The 19,049-nt window shown below is 37.5% G+C and overlaps 1 protein-coding gene across 7 annotated transcripts in view; it reads right to left on the reverse strand.

The window, feature by feature from the left end:
- CUNH1orf112 (chromosome unknown C1orf112 homolog) overlaps window positions 1–19,049 on the reverse strand; it is a 59,605-nt gene that overhangs the window by 19,329 nt on the left and 21,227 nt on the right. For 6 of the 7 annotated variants that reach the window (XM_032291415.1, XM_032291414.1, XM_032291413.1 and 3 more), the window contains 9 exons: window positions 16,489–16,569; window positions 14,843–14,907; window positions 11,439–11,587; window positions 10,785–10,914; window positions 9,169–9,355; window positions 8,301–8,383; window positions 7,575–7,626; window positions 5,821–5,910; window positions 198–383 (listed from right to left, as the gene is read on the reverse strand). In XM_032291415.1, the coding sequence (XP_032147306.1) occupies window positions 198–383; window positions 5,821–5,910; window positions 7,575–7,626; window positions 8,301–8,383; window positions 9,169–9,355; window positions 10,785–10,914; window positions 11,439–11,587; window positions 14,843–14,907; window positions 16,489–16,569 (1,023 nt within the window). Of the gene's footprint in view, window positions 1–197; window positions 384–5,820; window positions 5,911–7,574; window positions 7,627–8,300; window positions 8,384–9,168; window positions 9,356–10,784; window positions 10,915–11,438; window positions 11,588–14,842; window positions 14,908–16,488; window positions 16,570–19,049 lie in introns of those variants that run through there. The other variant, XR_004272834.1, reaches the window with a different exon arrangement.

Below are 19,049 nucleotides of genomic sequence, written 5' to 3' on the forward strand. Positions count from 1 at the left end.
CAATTCAGATCACAGTAAGTTTCTCACAGATTCTTTTACAATGTAGAAATCTGAAAATCTTACCAGGTTCTAACAGAAAATCTTACTAGGTTTAACAGAGAATGTGTGCATCTTATTAACAACCTATCCCCAGTACCTAAACAATGCTCAGTAAACAGCTGCTGAATGAATAAAATCAATCAAAATTACTACTTTACCAGAGATTCTAGTTCTCCCAAAGTACGACTGCTGCTCAGCCATTTCCTGCATTCTGCAGTGCCTACTGTGGTGACCTCATGGACAGTTTGTTTCCTAAGTTCAGCAGGTAATGCCTGGAAGGAAATATGCTGCCACACAGGCAGATTTTCTGCTTCTTTTGGGGAAAATTTCTGGATGAACTCCAGCTGAAATAAATTGTTAAAGAAAGAGGAGTAACATGAGACAGTTAGATGAGTGGATACACAAAAGCTAAGTGCTAGTTTCCACATTTAATATTTCAAGAAAGCTTTTTAATGGTATGGTAATAGCTAGGTTCCAGGCCAAGGTAACATAAATGAACATGCATTATTATTATTGTTGTTGATGCTGCACTGGTTTCCAAACCAAAAACACAGTTTAAGTGGAGCACAATATAAATGCACTAACACATATTAAATAATATATTTTATTATTAGTTATGTCAGATACCCTATCACGCTCCTACTTACCAATAAGTCTTATTTTCCTATATACTCATCACGTTGTGCAGTTAAGTCAATAGTAGTATTCCAGATATACAAACTGGATGGACTTAGTCAACCTTCATAGCTTACTATTATCTCACTAGATTATAGTAGAGAACTTACAGAACCAAAGATTCAGCTTTCAAATGAGTTAGCTGGTTCTGCCCTACTTGAGACAACATACTAAATCAGTTTCACAAAGGTAAATCACAAATCAAAGAGTGTGATTTGTGGTTAGCAAATCCATTCTACCACTGAAATAACAATTCAAAGTGCTTACTATGTTAACAGAAAAGTACTGTTTTGTTAAAATGCAGATGTTACCGACTAGATAAAAATGGAACACAAAAGTTCTAAGAAACAGTTTAAATGTTGAATCAGTTTTTGGTGGAAAAATGGTAAAACCTATGGTGCATTTAATGATTAAAATAGATATAATCCAACTAGGAAGTACATTTATGTATTTTTTAAGAAGTGGAATAATTCAATTTAAATATTCAAAATCTACTTGATGAATGAAAACTTTTCCTACACCAAAAATTAAAAACCCACCAAAAAAATATTAAAGCTGACAAACTTTTCTGTCATATACTATATCTGTATTTCAATTTCACCTCTGTTGTGAAAAATTTACCTGTCAATGCAAGCAAGAAATCATGTGGCTATCTGCTGTGACAGAGAGAGAATACAGCCAGAAAAACAGACCCCTTGATGAGCTGAGTGTCTGTTATAAAAAGCAGCTTTATTCATAAAACCAAACTACATCAGGAGAGCCAAGAGAACTGTGCTGACTGGTACACATCAGTTCAAATGTCACCTTTCTTTACAATAAAGTCCAGTGAGTGAGTGACTACTTCCCTTTCCAAAATAGAAACTAAAAAAACAGTGTCCTGGACAACATAAAAGGGTAGGTATTGTCAAAATTTGTTACAGAAAGAGTTCAGGATTATATTCTGAGGTTGAAAACCCTGGTTTCAACACACTTCTAAAGACTTAAAACTGCTATGACAAAATAGTTCATATAAAATATAAGGGGAATAATACACAAAGAATTATGACTTCCTTTCTTAAAACTGGAGAGAAAAAATACACTTGTGGGCTTAAAATGCAAATGTAGTAATTTTTCCTTTATATTATAAAGGTAATACAAGTTGGGCGTTGTGGCTTATGCCTTTAATCCCAGCACTTTGGGAGGCTGACACAGGTGGATTGCCTGAGGTCAAGAGTTTGAGACCAGCCTGACCAACATGGAGAAACTCCATCTCTACTAAAACTACAAAATTAGCCAGGCATGGTGGTCCATGCCTGTAATCCCAGCTACTCACTGAGGCAGAGAATCACTTGAACCCAGGAGGTAGAAGTTGCAGTGAGGCGAGATTGTGCCATTGTACTCCAGCCTAAGCAACAAGAGCGAAACTCCGTCTAAAAAAAAAAAAAAAGGAGGGCGAGGCGTGGTGGCTCACGCCTGTAATCCCAGCACTTTGGGAGGCCGAGGCGGGTGGATCACGAGGTCAAGAGATCAAGACCATCCTGGTCAACATGGTGAAACCCTGTCTCTACTGAAAATACAAAAAATTAGCTGGGCATGGTGGCGCGTGCCTGTAATCCCAGCTACTCAGGAGGCTGAGGCAGGAGAATTGCCTGAACCCAGGAGGTGGAGGCTGCGGTGAGCCGAGATTGCGCCACTGCACTCCAGCCTGGGTAACAAGAGGGAAACTCCGTCTCACAAAAAAAAAACCAAAAAAAGTAGTACAACTATCAGTGTGTTTAGATAAGGCATGTTACTTTTCCCCCGAGTAGATAACCTCCTTGTATTTTTGCCTTTGTTTATAAAATGGAATACTATTAATAGTTACATACTAAAAGAAATAATGTGATAGTCAATAATTACTCTTCATATTAAAACAGTAAATGCATTCTACCATCTATTTCTACTGGCGTTTTCTTCCAAATTGGCATCATAGACACCTTCGATTTTTAAAATAAATTATCACCATACTGGGATTAACTATTTTCATTTATGTTAAGGCTACATCACTGGTAAAAAAAATTTGGGTTCTTATTTTACTATTTAAAAAGACACCATCTTGCATGCAAATAGCTGAATAATTATTTCAAGTTTCATTGCTCACTTCTTTTTTCCCTAATATGCTTTCTTGCCTTTGCTTCTCTAGTCCCACCACGCATTCATCCTATAACATGTACCTCAAATGCCATCAACTCCAACAGCCTCTCCTATTCCTACCTGTTCCCACACTGCACCTCTTCAGAAATAACTGTCTCAGCTATGAACACCCAACAATATTGGATCTGTGCCTCAGTTTTGGCATCCATCACCTACAACTCTTAAATATGAGTATCTTTATAAATGTATAATTTCTACTAGATTTTATGTTCCTTGAGATATCATAAGATAGTGCAGTGGTTTCCAAGGTGTTTTTTAAAAATAAGACAGTCTTATTATGTTGTCCAAGCTGGACTTGAACTTTAGGCTAAATAAAATGATCCTCCGATCCTCCTGCATCAGGATGCCAGATCAGCTATTATGTGTGAATTTGAGGAAGTTCTTTAATTTCCTTGAGCTACTGTTTCTTTATCTGTCAAACGGACACTATATTATCTATCCCACAAGGCTGCTGTAAGGACTAAATGAATTAAAGTGTCTGGCCCATATTATAGTCTCAAAAATATTTCCCTTCTTCCTTCCTTTAAGAGAAAGGATAATAACTTAGGGGGAAAAAAAAGAGCCAAGCAAGAGAAGAGAACTAACATTTGTTAAATGGTCATTTCATGCCATATGTATATAACTCATCAAGTTTAACTGCCATATGAGTAGTAGTATCTATCTAAATTTTATAATTAACTCTCCCAAGGACTCTCATAATAGGTATTCAAATTCAGGTTTCTCAAATTTTATCACAATAATTTGGTTATAAAGAAATCTGTATTTGATAACTGAACATATAAATTAAATTTACGTATCTGATAGCCTGAATTATTTGGAAAAATTTAGAAAACTGAAGAGTAAGAGATCTTTAGGCATAGACTATAATTTATCTAATTTGGAACACTGCTTCTAGACCTCAGAGCTAATTCATTCTGAGTTATATTATTATTATTATTATTATTTTTTTGAGACGGAATTTCACTCACGTTACCCAGGCTGGAGTGCAATGGCGCGATCTCAGCTCACCACAACCTCTGCCTCCCGGGTTCAGGCAATTCTCCTGCCTCAGCCTCCTGAGCAGCTGGGATTACAGGCACGCACCACCATGCCCAGCTAATTTTTTGTATTTTTAGTAGAGACAGGGTTTCACCATGTTGACTAGGATGGTCTCAATCTCTTGACCTCGTGATCCACCCCCCTCGGCCTCCCACAGTGCTGGGATTACAGGCTTGAGCCACCGCGCCCAGCCTGAGTTATATTATTTTAAAAGTTAAAATTTCACAACCACCTTGGGAAAATAATTTTATTCTCATTGTATAAATAAGAAAATTGAGGTTAAAAGGAAAGTGACAGCTGAGCTCAATGGCTCATACTTCTAACCCCAGCACTTTGGGAGACTGAGGTAAGAGGATCGTTTGAGCTCAAGTTTGAGACCAGCCTGGGCAACACAATGAGACCTCGTCTCTACTTGAAAGAAAAAAAAAAAAAGCGACTTTCTTAAAGCCTCATGACATATAACTCTTTCCCTCCCAGTCCCACTTCTTCTAAGAGTTCTTAGAAGAATTGTCTTCTTCTAAGACAATTCTGTTGGAAGAAAGCAAGCTTCCCATGCTCTTAGAGGGCTAATAGGTGAGGATACCTTTAAGAAAAAGAAGGCTATTAGGTGGGTGTAGTTCCTCCGGTTTCCTGGCCAACCACTCTAGGGTAGGAAAAGACTTGGACTTGGGGCAAAAACCCTAGTCAGAAATAACTCCTAGCATTTATTGAGCACCCTCTTAAAGCTAGTACTGTGCTGTTTTGCATGTATTATTTCCAGGTCTTTACAAACTTTTCCAAAATAATTATCCGTATCTTCTACTTTGCTGACAAGAAAGCTGAAGTTCAGAAAGGATGACTTGCCCAAGGTCACAGTATGCCAGTATTCAAACCAAGGACCATAGGACCTTAAAGTCTAATCCTCTTCACCAACCTAGTGGTTCCCAAGCTTAGATCCAGGTCTGACTCATGTAGGAACTTAATGACAGTACCAACAAAAACAAATTATTGAGCCTTACTTCATACCCATGCCTCCATACTCACCCATCCATAGATTAGAAACCAGGAACCTGTATTTTTAAAAGAGCTCCTACAAGAGTTTCGATATGACCAGTCTGAGGGACTGCACTAGGTCATACAGGTTTATGTAAGTAGAGAACCTCTTCTATCATGGCAAAACTTGTTTTCCTCACAAAAGCAAAAAACTAAGGCCTTAGTCACAAATCATACTTGCAATTTTCCCTATAAGTTCAACTTACTCACTTTGAAAATATGAGACATCATTAAGAGCAAAAATAATATTTTAGCTCTTCAAAATAAAAGGGGTAGGGAATATAGAACCATTTAATTTCATGTATCTCAAATATATATGAAAAACAAGGGGAAAGATCTATTTCAGGAAGATGGAATTACAATAACTATAACTTGACGCGAGGACATCAAAATCTGTACCTAGCTGAAAACAATAAGCAATTACCGTGTCAAAAATTTATGCTTGGATCATGCAACATAAAATAAATGGAAGTGAGGCCAGGCACAGGGGCTCACGCCTGCAACCTCAGCACTTTGGAAGGCAGAGGTGGGAGGACCACTTGAGCCCAGGAGTTTGAAACTAGCCTAGGAAACAGAGTGAGACCCAGTCTCTACAAAAATTTTTTTTTAAATTAGGCAGGAGTAGTGGTGTGTGCCTGTAGTCCCAGCTATTCAGGAGGCTGAGGCAGGAGGATTACTTGAGCCCGGGAAGTTGAGGCTGCTGTGAGCTATGATTGAGCCACTGCACTCCAGCCTGGGTGACAAAGTGAGACTGTCTCAAAAAAATAAAATAAATTTTTAAAAATGGAAAAAGGCCATCAAAGGAGTCTGAATCCAACTTTGAGCAGCTTCACAGACAGTGACAAAGATGATATCCTTCCTTGCCTGATGGAGTGGGGCCATGAAGAAAAAGAGACGCTTCAATAGTATTGATAGGTTGATGAGTTGATAACATTCTCCAGGGCATGATTTTATCTGGAAAAAAACATGAGAGAGAGAGAGAGAGAGAGGAGATATTGACTAATTTAGAATCAGAATTTTTACAAAAAGAGAATATGCCAACATATTAATAGCAGCTCTTTCTAGGGGAGAAGACTATAGGTAATACTGACTTTTAATTTGGGGCTTTTATTTAATTTTTATCTTCAATGAATCTAAATTACTTTTAGAATGAGACTGAAATTTTGGCACATTTAAAAATAACACTGTAATTTCAATTTCTAATTATCATTTTGATAACTTGGTATGTCAGTCCTCCTCCTCAAAGACAATTCATGGAACTTTTTAAGATCTAACTACAATAATAGAGAGGTAAATAAAACTCTACAAGACAGAAGGTTCATTAAAAGACTTTATAGGTGCTGGGTGTGGTGGTTCACAACTGTAATCCCAGCACTCTGGGGGGGCCAAGGTAGAAGGACTATTTAAGCCCAGGAGTTTGAGACTAGCCTGAGCAACACAGCAAGAACCCCATATCCACAAAAATGTTTTAAAAATTCGCTGGGCATAGTGGTGCATGCCTGTAGTCCCAGATACTAAGGAGGCTGATGACCATTTGCACCCAGAAGTTTGAGGCTGTGAACTATGATCGCATGCTATTGAATTCCAGCCTGGGTGACAGAAGGAGACCCTGTCTCTAAGAAAAAAACCACCACCAACAAAAAGACTTTATAAACTCAATTGTATCAATTCCTATCATAATGTACTATCATTTCATCCTGAAATCAATTTCTATAATAATGAACTAGAAGAAATCCATTTCTACACCATACTGCACTAAGAAAGCTTTCATTTAAAGGAAACCTGAGGCATAAAACACGTAACATAAAAATCACACTTTATCTGCTTTGTGAAAGATATGTTCAGGATTTAGTAAAGTGGGTAAGTGATAATCCAGACCATCAGCCATGGAGACACAGATGTCACCTGTTCAGGTTATTACACACCTCACTGGATTTGATCTGTAAAATCCTTGAAAGGTAAACCAAGAAATATACAATACAATAAGACTATTAGAAAACAAACGATGTATGGCCCACATAAGATCTTAAAGGCCAGGAACAAAAATATACAACAAACAGGTCATAATCATTTTATATGGAACACATCAAACATCTCAGAATTTAAAAGCAAAAAATGTTAATGTTAAAAAGATGAAATCATTACACCCATTCATAAAACATGACTTCTTTTGCCAAAAACATCTATCACTGTCAAACTCAGTTCCTCTCAAATCATCCTGACTTAAAAAGATACAACAAAATCAAGAGTCAACTTGTTTAAGTCATACTAGAGAGACAGAGAAAGAGAGAGACCTCTTGGCCATCAATTATAAGTCACTCTTATTTTCTACTTTGCATTCAATTTTAAATGTATTCTCAATTAACCCAATCTTTCTTTACCAGTACAACTACTGAAACTATATAAAATTCTGAGAATATGAGAAAACATCCTCAGTTTCACGATAACAGTTTTTTAGTACATCCTTCTTAGAAACATCAGCATTAATACAGGACAAAGACTGTCATAACAATTTTGTGACTGTGTTACCTCCCGTTGATATTCACATTCTTAGATTATCATATCCCCAAAGGAAATTCATAGAAAATGGGTATTTTAGGCTTTCTAATTCTACGCACCAGTTGAGCCACTAAGGTGACATGGTGTGTACAAAGTTCAGCAGTCCCGTATCTGCAACATAAAGAGAAGGCAATTGGGTTTATACAGTTACTCAGAAACACAAGGAGATAAACTTGCATAAAGCACTAAATATTCTGATGAGGACATTAATAACTGCCGCTGCTGGGCGCAGTGGCTCCAATCTGTAATCCCAGCACTTTGGGAGGCCGAGACAAGTGGATCACCTGAGGTCAGGAGTTCGAGATCAGCCTGACCAACATGGTGAAACCCCATCTCTAATAAAAATACAAAAATTAGCTGGACGTGGTGGCAGGGACCTGTAATCCAAGCTTCTCAGGAGGCTGAGGCAGAAGAATTGCTAGAACCTGGGAAGCAGAGGTTGCAGTGAACTGATACTGTGCCACTGTACACAATCCAGACAGAGCGAGACTCTGTCTCAGAAAACAAAAACAAAAACAAAAAAAACCTGCCATTATTTCCATGAACAAATAATATTACAATATACAAAACTCTCTAAACAGTACTCATCTATTGGCTTGAACCAAAGAAAGGAGAGAACTTATTTCCTAATTTAATGCTATATATAATGTGAAATAAAAGTGTTTTGAGAATTATTAAAGGATTACTGAAACATAGTTTTTCTATAAACTTACGATTCTAAAATTATTTACTGTCAGTCACTACTAATAACCAATCCAAAGAACAAAAAAGCAAATATGTTGTACCGAGCAAGGAAGCACCATGCATCCATAGCTAACAAAGAGGTGATCATATTAGCACTAAGTACAGCATCCAGCAGAGCAGCATCCTAATCAAAAACAGAAAATTTAAATTATTTAAATACTAAAGGTCAAAATAAGTAACAATATTATATTTCTCAAAATAAAACAAGAAAGCACTATCAGAATCCAAATAATAGATCCTCAGTGGGAAAGTTCTACTTTCTAGTATCTGAAAGGACACTACTATTCCCTCAATATTTATTGAGCACCTCCTATACATTAAGCACGGTGCTGTGCCATAGAAAGTTCCACGTGGTTTTTAATGTGGTAACTCAATCACTAGGATCCATAAATATTCTCTAAGTAGCCTGAAATATTTAAAATAACATGAATACATATATGCTTATACTCCTCTGCCTTTAACTATTCAAATACAATATTTAATATGTACTAGATATCTGAAATGCTACTGATCCTGAAATTTCAGATATTACAAGTATCAAATGTCTTAACCTCTTTTTGAATCGAATTCCATTCTTTTAAAAATCTACATTATGTCTGAGATCTATAGGAGACCTGGTACAAGCTATTTACTTTCTTTTGAAACTTACTTAAGTACTATATATTTTTCCTCCTCTCACATTGTCTTTGCATACCTCCCACCAAAATGTTTTCTTAAATATTTTAGCCAACTATTACATCTAAATGATATAGGAATCCAGGATTATCATTTTCTAGGACACAACTAAGTTTCATTCAAAAGGAAAATACGTTAAGTATTCCCACACTTTCTTCTGTATATGAATCATAATTTCAATGAAGAGAAAGCAAAAGTGTAACCTTAGCTTAGCACAGTAAGTAATATGCTTACCAGTTCAGCAAACAGTGAGGGATGAAAGGAAGTAATAAATGTACACAGATGAACACAAACATGCTGATACAAGGTAACAGCCACCTCAGTTTGCCCCTTACTCTTTACTCCCTGTAAATGAACAGGTAGAGACAGTTCACCAGAACACTGCTCAAAACTGTAGAAAATGGCTTTGAGTAGAGATATCCTGCAGAAAAATTGAGAACATTGAATCCAACATTAACAACATTTACTAATTAGCAAGTATAATAATAACATGTCACATGGAAGATTAAGAAAATGTTTCAAGAGGTATAATCAGCAACAGTTTCCAACATGTGTGAATATGTACACATAAAAGGAAAATATATTCATTGTCTAAGAAATTCCTTAAAGAATTTTCCTGGACACTTTTTGCAGCATTTACCAACTGTTTATCTTAGTATTGAGTTACACAAAGTTAAAGTTCCTCAAGGAACTTGAAACTTAAATAGCTACATTAGATATTATATGGAAAACAGAAAATAAGTAGCAGACAAGCAGGAGTAATTTTAAGATTAAAATGGCTGAAGAAACTTAGAGGATTTAAACAAATTAAAACTGGTCAAATTATGGGCTGGGTGCAGTGGCTCACACCTGTATTCCCAGCATTTTGGGAGGCCAAGGTGGGAAGATTAGTTGAGCCCAGGAGTTGAATGATCAACTTGGGCAACACGGTGAGACCTCATCCCTAGAAAAAATTTAAAAATTAACCAGGACAGCTGGCACACACCAGTAGTCCCAGTTACTTAGGACGCTGAGGTAGGAGAATCACTTGAGCCCAGGAAGCTGAGGCTGCAGTGAGCCATGTGTCATGTCAATGCACTCTAGCCTGGGTGACAGAGCAAGACCCTGCTCCAAACAAAAAAATAAAACAAAACAAAACTGTCAAAGTATGTAAAGAAGAAAAAAGCACGAGTAAAAGGCAGACATAAATAAGGAGTATGACAGAAGCAAGGAATATGTGCTGAAAATGAATACAAGAATGAGGAGCAAAAGTAGAAGATGGCAACAGTATGGGACAGGCTTTAAATGCAAACCTGAGAAGTTTTAACAGCGTGCTTCAGTTTTTGAGCAGAATAGGAAGCTCAGAGACAGGTTTAGGGAGACTAACCTCATCGTGGTACACAGAATGGGATAGAGGAAGAGGTGAAAAATTAGAGCACAGAGTTATCCAAGAAGACACTAGAGCCTGAACTATGGTGTTGGCAAGGAAGATGATTACAAGTAAAATTCCTCAGGATATACCTTATAGTGTCTAGTGTTCTATTTATCACAGCTCACTTTTAAATGTTTCTACTTACAGCTACTCTATTACAATCAATGTTTATAATACTGACCATTAAGCAATTCTGAACAAAATTAAAATATTAAAATACTTTCAGCATCTAATATAGGCTTATCTATTTTATATTGACTACTTTTACAAAATAGCAATATATATGTGTGTGTGTATATACACACACATGAGGTCCACATAACAATTATTAACATAAATATCTGTTAAAAAATAAAAACAACTAAATTTCAAGGCCATTCTAAACAATAGAGCATTCTCAACCATTGGTAATATGACTGGATAAACACATGTTTGCTACCTGGTTGTAGTTTCTGAGACCTGGCTTTCTGTGCACCATAGGGTTTGCACTTCCTCAGGCTGAGATGGCAGCTTATCCATGACAACAACCAGGAGAAGACATTGCGGAAACTGTAGTTCACATGGCAGGTCTTACATGTAATAAAAACACATTACTTCAGCAGAACTCTGATTATAATATATAAAGGAATAATTTTTTTTTTTTTTTTTTTGAGACAGAGTCTCACTCTGTCACCCAGGCTAGAGTGCAGTGGTGCAATCTGGGCTCACTGCAACCTCCACTTCCCAGATACAAGCGATTCTCCTGCCTCAGCCTCCCAAGTAGCTGGGACTACAGGTACAGGCCACCACAACCAGCTAATTTTTGTATTTTTAGTAGAGATGGGGTTTTACCATATTGGTCAGGCTGGTCTTGAACTCCTGACCTCAGGTGATCTGCCCACCTCAGCTCCCAAACTGCTGGGATTACAGGCATGATCCACTGTGCCCAACCAGGAATAATTTTTAAATAAGACATACGTTTCAAGAAAAGAAAGTGAAAGAAACTTAATAATTTTTAAATTGTAAAAAAGAACGGCTAGGGGAAATCACTAGCCATGTCTCTAACATATCATAATAGGAGATGATTTACCATTAAATCTGTTCTGACGCTTACCTAATTTACTGTCCAAAACCACCTGCATGAAAGGCTGAAATGTGAGTAGCTGACTGATAAGTGGATCCAGTGTCACTAGGAAAGCACCTGCTATTTCCTCTTGGTATGCTTTGGAAATCCTGGTAGCGTAAAGGCTTGGAGGAAACTTGCTGGAAAAGGAGAGAAAAAACCTCATTCATTAATAGCTATCTACTAATTTTGGGTAGAGTAAGTACTATAAACTGATGCTCTAATAGCAAAAATATATTAAAAGTAAGTTTTTAAAAATAAATGTGCATTTTGTAAAACAAAATTCAAAGTACTAAACTGATACCTGAATTGGATAAAGACCTCTAAACTAAACATAGCTGTAATTCTGAAAATGAGAAGTTAATAATCTTAGAGAAATCTTTAGTGTAGCTTTGAGGCATTCATATCATTTTGACAATGACATCCTTAAAAATACTATAAAAATCTGAATCTTAAATCAAAAGTAAAAATATATGTTAAAAAGATTATTTCTGATAAATTCTAGCTTATTTCTATTAAAAGTTGTTTTTAAACTGGGTGTGGTGGCTCATGCCTGTAATCTCAGCACTTTGGGAAGCCAAGGCAGGCAGATCGCCTGAGGTCAGGAGTTCCAAGACCAAATTGGAACTGGCCAATGTGGTGAAACCCCATCTCTACTAAAAATACAAAAATTATCTGGATGTGGTGGCGCACGCCTGTAATCCCAGCTACTCGGGAGGCTGAGGCAGGAGTACACTCGAAACTGGAAGGCAGAGGTTGTGGTGAGCCAAGACTGCACCACTACACTGGGCAGCAGAGTGAAACTCTGTCACAAAAAAAAAACAGGTGTTTTAGAATAGGTAGAATGCTGAATTTACTATGAGTTAATACTTAGTTTCTCAGAAGCAAGACAAAAAAATAAACCATATACTGACACTGAAGGGGAATGGGGAGACTTTTTCATGAAAATGTCTCAGTCACAGGGTTTTAAACTAAACTTCAATCAGAACTTATATGAACTAAGATATGTACTCTATATTTTTCGCCACATTAATTGTAAACTTGACAATACATGAGAAAACTCTGTCTAGCAGAGGATAGCAGCAACTTAAAGTATGTACTTAAGATAAACAGTTGATGTTTTTGTAGTGTGATGGACAAAGCATCAATCTGTCCATTAGTTACATGACTTTGGTTCATTCATTTGAGTTCCCTGAGACTCAGTTTCATCTGTGACATTGATTCTGAGTTACTGTGAGGATTAAATTATAAGTAAATAAAAGACATATACAAATAAAACATAGTAATGAAATTCCACAGACTTGAATTACATCTACTGAGCATCATTGCCAAGAATTTATTTTTTAATCAAATGATACATTTTTAACTTGACAAATGTTTACTAAGTGCCTATGTATACATGCCATGCACTGTTCCACAAGTGGGTGATACAGTAATAAAGAGAATATACAAAGTCACTGTCTTTATAGAGTTTACAATTCTAATGAAAGAGGACAGTTAACAGACAAATGTACAAATAAATACATAATACAGCAGAGATTAATTCAGTGCTATAGAGAAAAAAAAATAAAACAAGGAAAGACAAGAAGTTCTACAGATGCAAGTCATTTGAGGGGTTAAGCAGAAGTCACATGATCTGATTTATGCTTTTTGCCATTTACTTTGGCTACTGTGTGGAGAATGAACTAGAGCGAGGCAAGCGTAGTCTTTTTGCAGAATCCAGGCAAGAAAATAATAGTGGGTTAGATCAGATGGTAGCAGTTCAGGTGATGAGAAGTGCGTGTATGTGTGTCTGTGTACGTGTGCATGTGTACACTGAAGGTAAATATTGACAGAACATGCTAAAGAGGTAAGGTTTTTTGGCCTGATCAATTTGAAGAATAAAGTTGCCACTTAAACTGAAATAAAGAAGTTACAAAAGGAGCAGATTTTGTTGGGTGTAAGGATGATATAGCTGGAAATCAAGACTTCAGTTTGGGACAATTTAGTATAGATGTCCTGACTGGTAGACATTAAAAGAGAGAGATATAAATTTAAAGTCTTGAGACTAAATGATAACAGATGGATAACAGGCTTGAGGAATAAGTGCTGGGACACACACAACTTAGAAGAGAAACCTGCTAAGGAGGCTGAGAAGGAAAACTAGAAGAGAACCAAGAGGGAGACATGTCCTGGAAACCAACAGAACAAAGCATTCAAAAGAGAGGATCAAGTGCTGCTGACAGGTTACAGAAGGATTAAAACTGACTATTGGATACAGCAATGAGGTGGTCACCAGTGACCTTAACAAGAACTATTTTGATGAAGTGGTGATGCAGAAAGCCTGACTGGACCAGATAAAAGAAAAAGTTGAGATGGGCATAGCCAAGTCTTTCTAGAAATTTTGCTGTAAAGAAAGGCAGAGAAATGAGAGGGTATTTGTAGGAGGATGTAGAGTCAAGAGATTTTGTTTTGTTGAGATGGGAAAAATAACAGCATATTTGTACACTCATGAGAGTGACCCAGTATGGAAGAAAAACTGATGATGTAGGAGGGAAAGGAAATAATTCCTGGAGCAAGGTCACTGAGCCTGTGAGAGAGGCTGAAATCCAATGCGCAAATGGAGAGGCTAGCCTTAGGCACACGGTTCACTCCTGGGAGCGAGGGAATGAACATATGGGTCTAGATATACAGACTAGATATGTTAGAGGAAATACACAGCAGCTCTCTTTTACTTGCTTCCATTTTTACTCAGTGACACAGGAAGTGAGGTCATTAACAATGAGGAATTGGGAGCAAGAAGTTTGAGGAGAAAAGGTGTGGAAAAGTTGTCTAGGTCACTAAATGAATTAGGGAGCAGCAACAGAACTGCCGGACAAATGAAATCAACTTTGTGTCAAATTTAGGGCTCTTTGGAGGTAACCACCAATTTCAGAAGTCACTTAGTCCCCATTTAAATAGATACTTTTCTGTAATTCACTTTTTCTTCTGAGATGGTTTCAGAAAAAAGACCATCCTGTAAAGTGAATTATAGTAAAGTATCAAAATTTAATTTTAAATGGGGGCCAAGTGACTTAAACTTCAGAGAAACAAAACAGATTAAAAACTGCCAATATAAAATATAAATGTATAAGGTGTATATATATATTTGTGTGTATATATTTATATTTACCATTGATTTTTATCACCCTATTATTTATCACTTCTGTCTAAGGTACTAGTACAATACAAATATAACCATAATTCATATGGAATATATCCTTCAAAAGCATCTATTTCCAATTATTTCCAGCTAGCAGATAAAAATGTACCAAAACATGAGGAAAAATTAATGTTTATTGTAAAATTGTAGGTACTTAAACACTGCATGGTATAGATGGCATTGTTAAATCTTAATCATATGGCATTCTTCTTACCTGTGTATCTGAAGATAAAGCTGGTGCAAAGTACAGCAACAATCAGAGAGCAAAGGAAGAAATTCCTAAAATAAAACAACTCTATTCACTCTTTGCATACAATGTGTCTTTTTAGTACATATAATTTCACAAAGCCATGCAAAATAAAATCAAATCCTGAATGTGCCCCATTTAAGAAAACTTCTTAACATGAGAATGAAAGGAGGATGAATCTAAAAGACTCATTGTTATGTAACCACAATGTACAAACTTTAAAAACTGTCATAATTTTAGAGACCTGAATATTTGGTAGTCATCAAAAGTGATAACTGTAAAATAGTAAAGTAGTTGGCCGGTAGTGGTGGCTCACACTTGTAATACCAGAACGTTGGGAGGCCAAGGTGGGCAGATCACCCGAGGTCAGGAGTTTGAGACCAGCGTGACCAACATGGTGAAACCCCATCTCTATTAAAAACACAAAAATTAGCCGGGTGTAGTTATGGGCACCTGCAATCCCAGCTACTCAGGCGGCTGAGGCAGGAGAATCCTTGAACCCAGGAGGCAGAGACTGCAGTAAGCCTAGATGGGCCATTGCACTCCAGCCTGGGCAACAGAGCAAGACTAGAGTCGTCAAGCCAGATTATTTGCAAAGATGAGCAGAGAAAACATACAGCAGCCAGTAAACAAAACATTATTAGTAAAAGATGTTAGTGGTTTTTAGAAAACTACTGTCCATGTTGAATTTGTTTTTGACCTTGTCGTCTTCTGTTTTTGAGGAAAGATGAGGGTTTCCAATAACGAGTTTATTATAGTCAGAATTCCATAGCTGGTACCCTGGCTACTGATACATTGCCATCCAAATTAGTCTTTCTGGGCAGCTGCCACTTAAGAGTAGTTGGCTGCTTCTTACACTGGGTTCCCTGCAGTTTGCAGGGTTTGTATTCCAGTGGCAAAGACACATTGTGGGAAATGTACCAATGGCACTTGATGGGTAGTTACCCATTGCTTGGTGTGTGTAGGGAGGAAAAGTTTTCCTAGCCGCTGATTGTCTTTTTTTTAAAAAAATCAATTCCATCAAGGGAATTTTTAAAAATTTTCAATTGACCATTAGCTTTTTCCTGTATCTTATAATACAATGAAAACTATTTATTTTTCTTTTTTTTTTTTTTTTTTTTTTGAGACGGAGTTTCACTCTTGTTACCCAGGCTGGAGTGCAATGGCGCGATCTCGGCTCACCGCAACCTCCGCCTCCTGGGTTCAGGCAATTCTCCTGCCTCAGCCTCCTGAGTAGCTGGGATTACAGGCACGCGCCACCATGCCCAGCTAATTTTTTGTATTTTTAGTAGAGACGGGGTTTCACCATGTTGACCAGGATGGTCTCGATCTCTTGACCTCGTGATCCACCCGCCTCGGCCTCCCACAGTGCTGGGATTACAGGCTTGAGCCACCGCGCCCGGCCCTATTTTTCTTTCTAGGACATAGTCTAACCATATATGATGGAGAAATCATACCTGTACTTAAATCCCAGCCTTACTGGTTTCTAAATATGTGATTTGATCAAGTTATATGCTATCTGAGCCTGAGTTTTCTATTCTGTGGAATGGGGATAATAATTTGTTTTTCGAGAGGGCTACAATTAAATAAAGTAACGTATAATAAAGCCTTACCTTAGTGTAGTGCAAAAGGGAGTTGGCAAAAAAACGACACAATTTGAGTGTTTTCTGAAATAATCTGTAGTCAGCATTATCCTGATCCAAAAAAGGGAAATAAGAAAACACAAGAAAAGAATTGCTAAGATTACAAATGAGACAATATTTTCTAAAAAAAAAAAAAAAACAAACAAAAAACCCCTCAAACACAGAGAGTATAAATATAACTCTTCTTTGAATTATTAGGTGTGATGCAAATAAAAAATGATAACAGAGGTATTAAATAAAATTCTACATTACTGAAAAGAAATCTTAGCCTATGAAAGCTAAAGAGGTGATCCTTCTTGGTTGGTCTGAAAGTGAAAAAAATTTAAATACCTTATTGTTCTTTGTTACATGGGGATCAATTTAAGAGATGGTCCAAAGAAAAAGGTCTTACAAATCGAAGAATGATATATAAAAGAAAACAGGTAAAGACATAAAAACACATTCACAAAAAAAGACAAAACAAACTGCAAATAAACTAATATTGAAAAATATCCAAATTACAACCCAATTACATATATTTGGGGAAGGGGGAGGTTTGAGGGTTATTTGATTAGCAAAGATTAAAAAGACTGATAATATCCCTGCACTGGCGAGGAAGTAATTTAACAAGCACTTTCTTTTACCATTGGTGGGAGCATAAAGTAATACATTATTATTAAAAGCTGATGTGTTAAAACACCTTAATTGAGTAGCAATTCAATTTCTGGAAATATATTCTATAGAAATACTAGCATAGGTATGCAATACATTTTTGAGTGCTCTGCCTATGGAGTAGCCATTCTTTATTTCTTTACTTCCTTCAGAACCTGCTTTCATTTTACTCTATGGATTCACTTTGAATTCTTTCTTGCACAAGATCCAAGAACCCTCTTTTGGGGTCTGGATCAGGACCCCTTTCCAGTAACAGCTTCTTGACAAACCCTGAAGTAACAATACTGAGGAGACCTCCTGCCCCCCAAAAATAAGACTGCAGCACCAATTGGGCAACTTTTGGTAAGTGGTGGGGAACCCAGGTGAAGAAGAGGATTGGGGTAGAGGCCTAACTAAAGGGAGTTAGAGTCTCTCCTAAAACAGAGTGGCTTTCAAGGTCCCTCTTAATAAAAGGAAAGGATGCTTCACTGAACTTGGGTTTGAGGCCCAACTTAGGAAAATCAGAGTCCTTCCTAAGACTTAAGGGGTTAGAGGTCCCCTTCAGTAAAGTCTCTCTTGACTAAGAATGGGTTTGGCACTACAGGATATTACCTGCTATTCTCTTTGGATTACTCGGCCTTGCGCTCTTGCTGATGGCTGTGAGTGACAGGATTAGACATGTACAGAATCGTGGGACATGGGAAGCTTTTTTCTGAAACTTGAGCTGATGGCACTGCTGAAAAAGGTCCCTTCACTACAGACAAGTGCTGCCTGAACTTCTGAATCAGTGTCGCTGCAATGGATGGGTCTATCTCAGGCCAACCGGAGCTCTTCACCTTCCCCACCCTGCCGCAGGCAATGCTTTTCTCCCTTTCACTCCTTTGCCTTTCTTATCTTTTCTGTTACTCAGGTCAACTGTCTACGCTTTCATCTTGCCCAGAGACCACATGTTGAAAAATGTCCTTAGGAGCTTGACCTTGTAACCACATGGCAATACTTCCTCTTTGTCTCTACCATCCAGAAAACAGGAATTTGGAGGTTCCTGTTTATAATTAGCTCTAAAAATTATCTTGAGCCTTTGCAAGCTCAAAATTGACTGCTCCAGGCTCCTTCTGGAAAGAGCAATGGAAACTGCCTAGTGCTGGAGCTCAGCAGCTAAGGCTTTGCCATTTTACAATGGCAGCCTGGGTTCAATTCTGGCGAAGGGAATGAGTACTTTCTGGTTGATATCTGTGTGACCTTTACCATTTGTTGATTCTCTTCAACTGTCTAGAATTTTTCTTTCTCTGAGCACCTGGAAGGCTACCTTTGGTAAAGTTCAAAAGCCAGAAAGCTGGCGCTTTGGCATGGCTAAAGGTCAAGTAACAGGAGATTTAAAAGGACTTTTTAGGAAGTGCTGTGGTTAAAGTCAGCTTAATTCAAAGCAGATATTCAATCTCTAATAGCCTGGGACTCCATCGGAAAACAGAGGGGGCACCACAGATCCCTTTTTGGTGAAAACCTCTGTTTTCCTCATGGAACCCCAAGAATTAAAAGTGGACAGATCCCTCTCAAAATCTAAGGCTCTGTTCTGTTTTGCATTGCATTATCTGATGTTTTTTACTTTGGGGGTTATGAGAAATTACTTCACAGAATTTTGGTGTATAATAACTATGTAGGAAATATACTTTTGCGAATAGCATGGGAAGGATACTTGGATCTTGGCACATTTGGATCAGAAGCACGCTTCTGGCCACCTAGAAGGTATGGGGATATCCCCACCCTTCCCCCAGCCCCCACTAACAGATAAGACTCCCATGAGTGATGGGTTGATCACAGAATGGGCTGATTGGCTTTGGGTTGCTTTGCAATGAAATGCATGGTAAAATCATTGCACTGCATTGTTCCGCAGTGTTTCTCTT

The sequence above is a fragment of the Sapajus apella genome, unplaced genomic scaffold (assembly GCF_009761245.1).
Source record: "Sapajus apella isolate SASKATOON/1434 unplaced genomic scaffold, GSC_monkey_1.0 scaffold25, whole genome shotgun sequence".
Classification (NCBI taxonomy): Eukaryota; Metazoa; Chordata; class Mammalia; order Primates; family Cebidae; genus Sapajus; species Sapajus apella.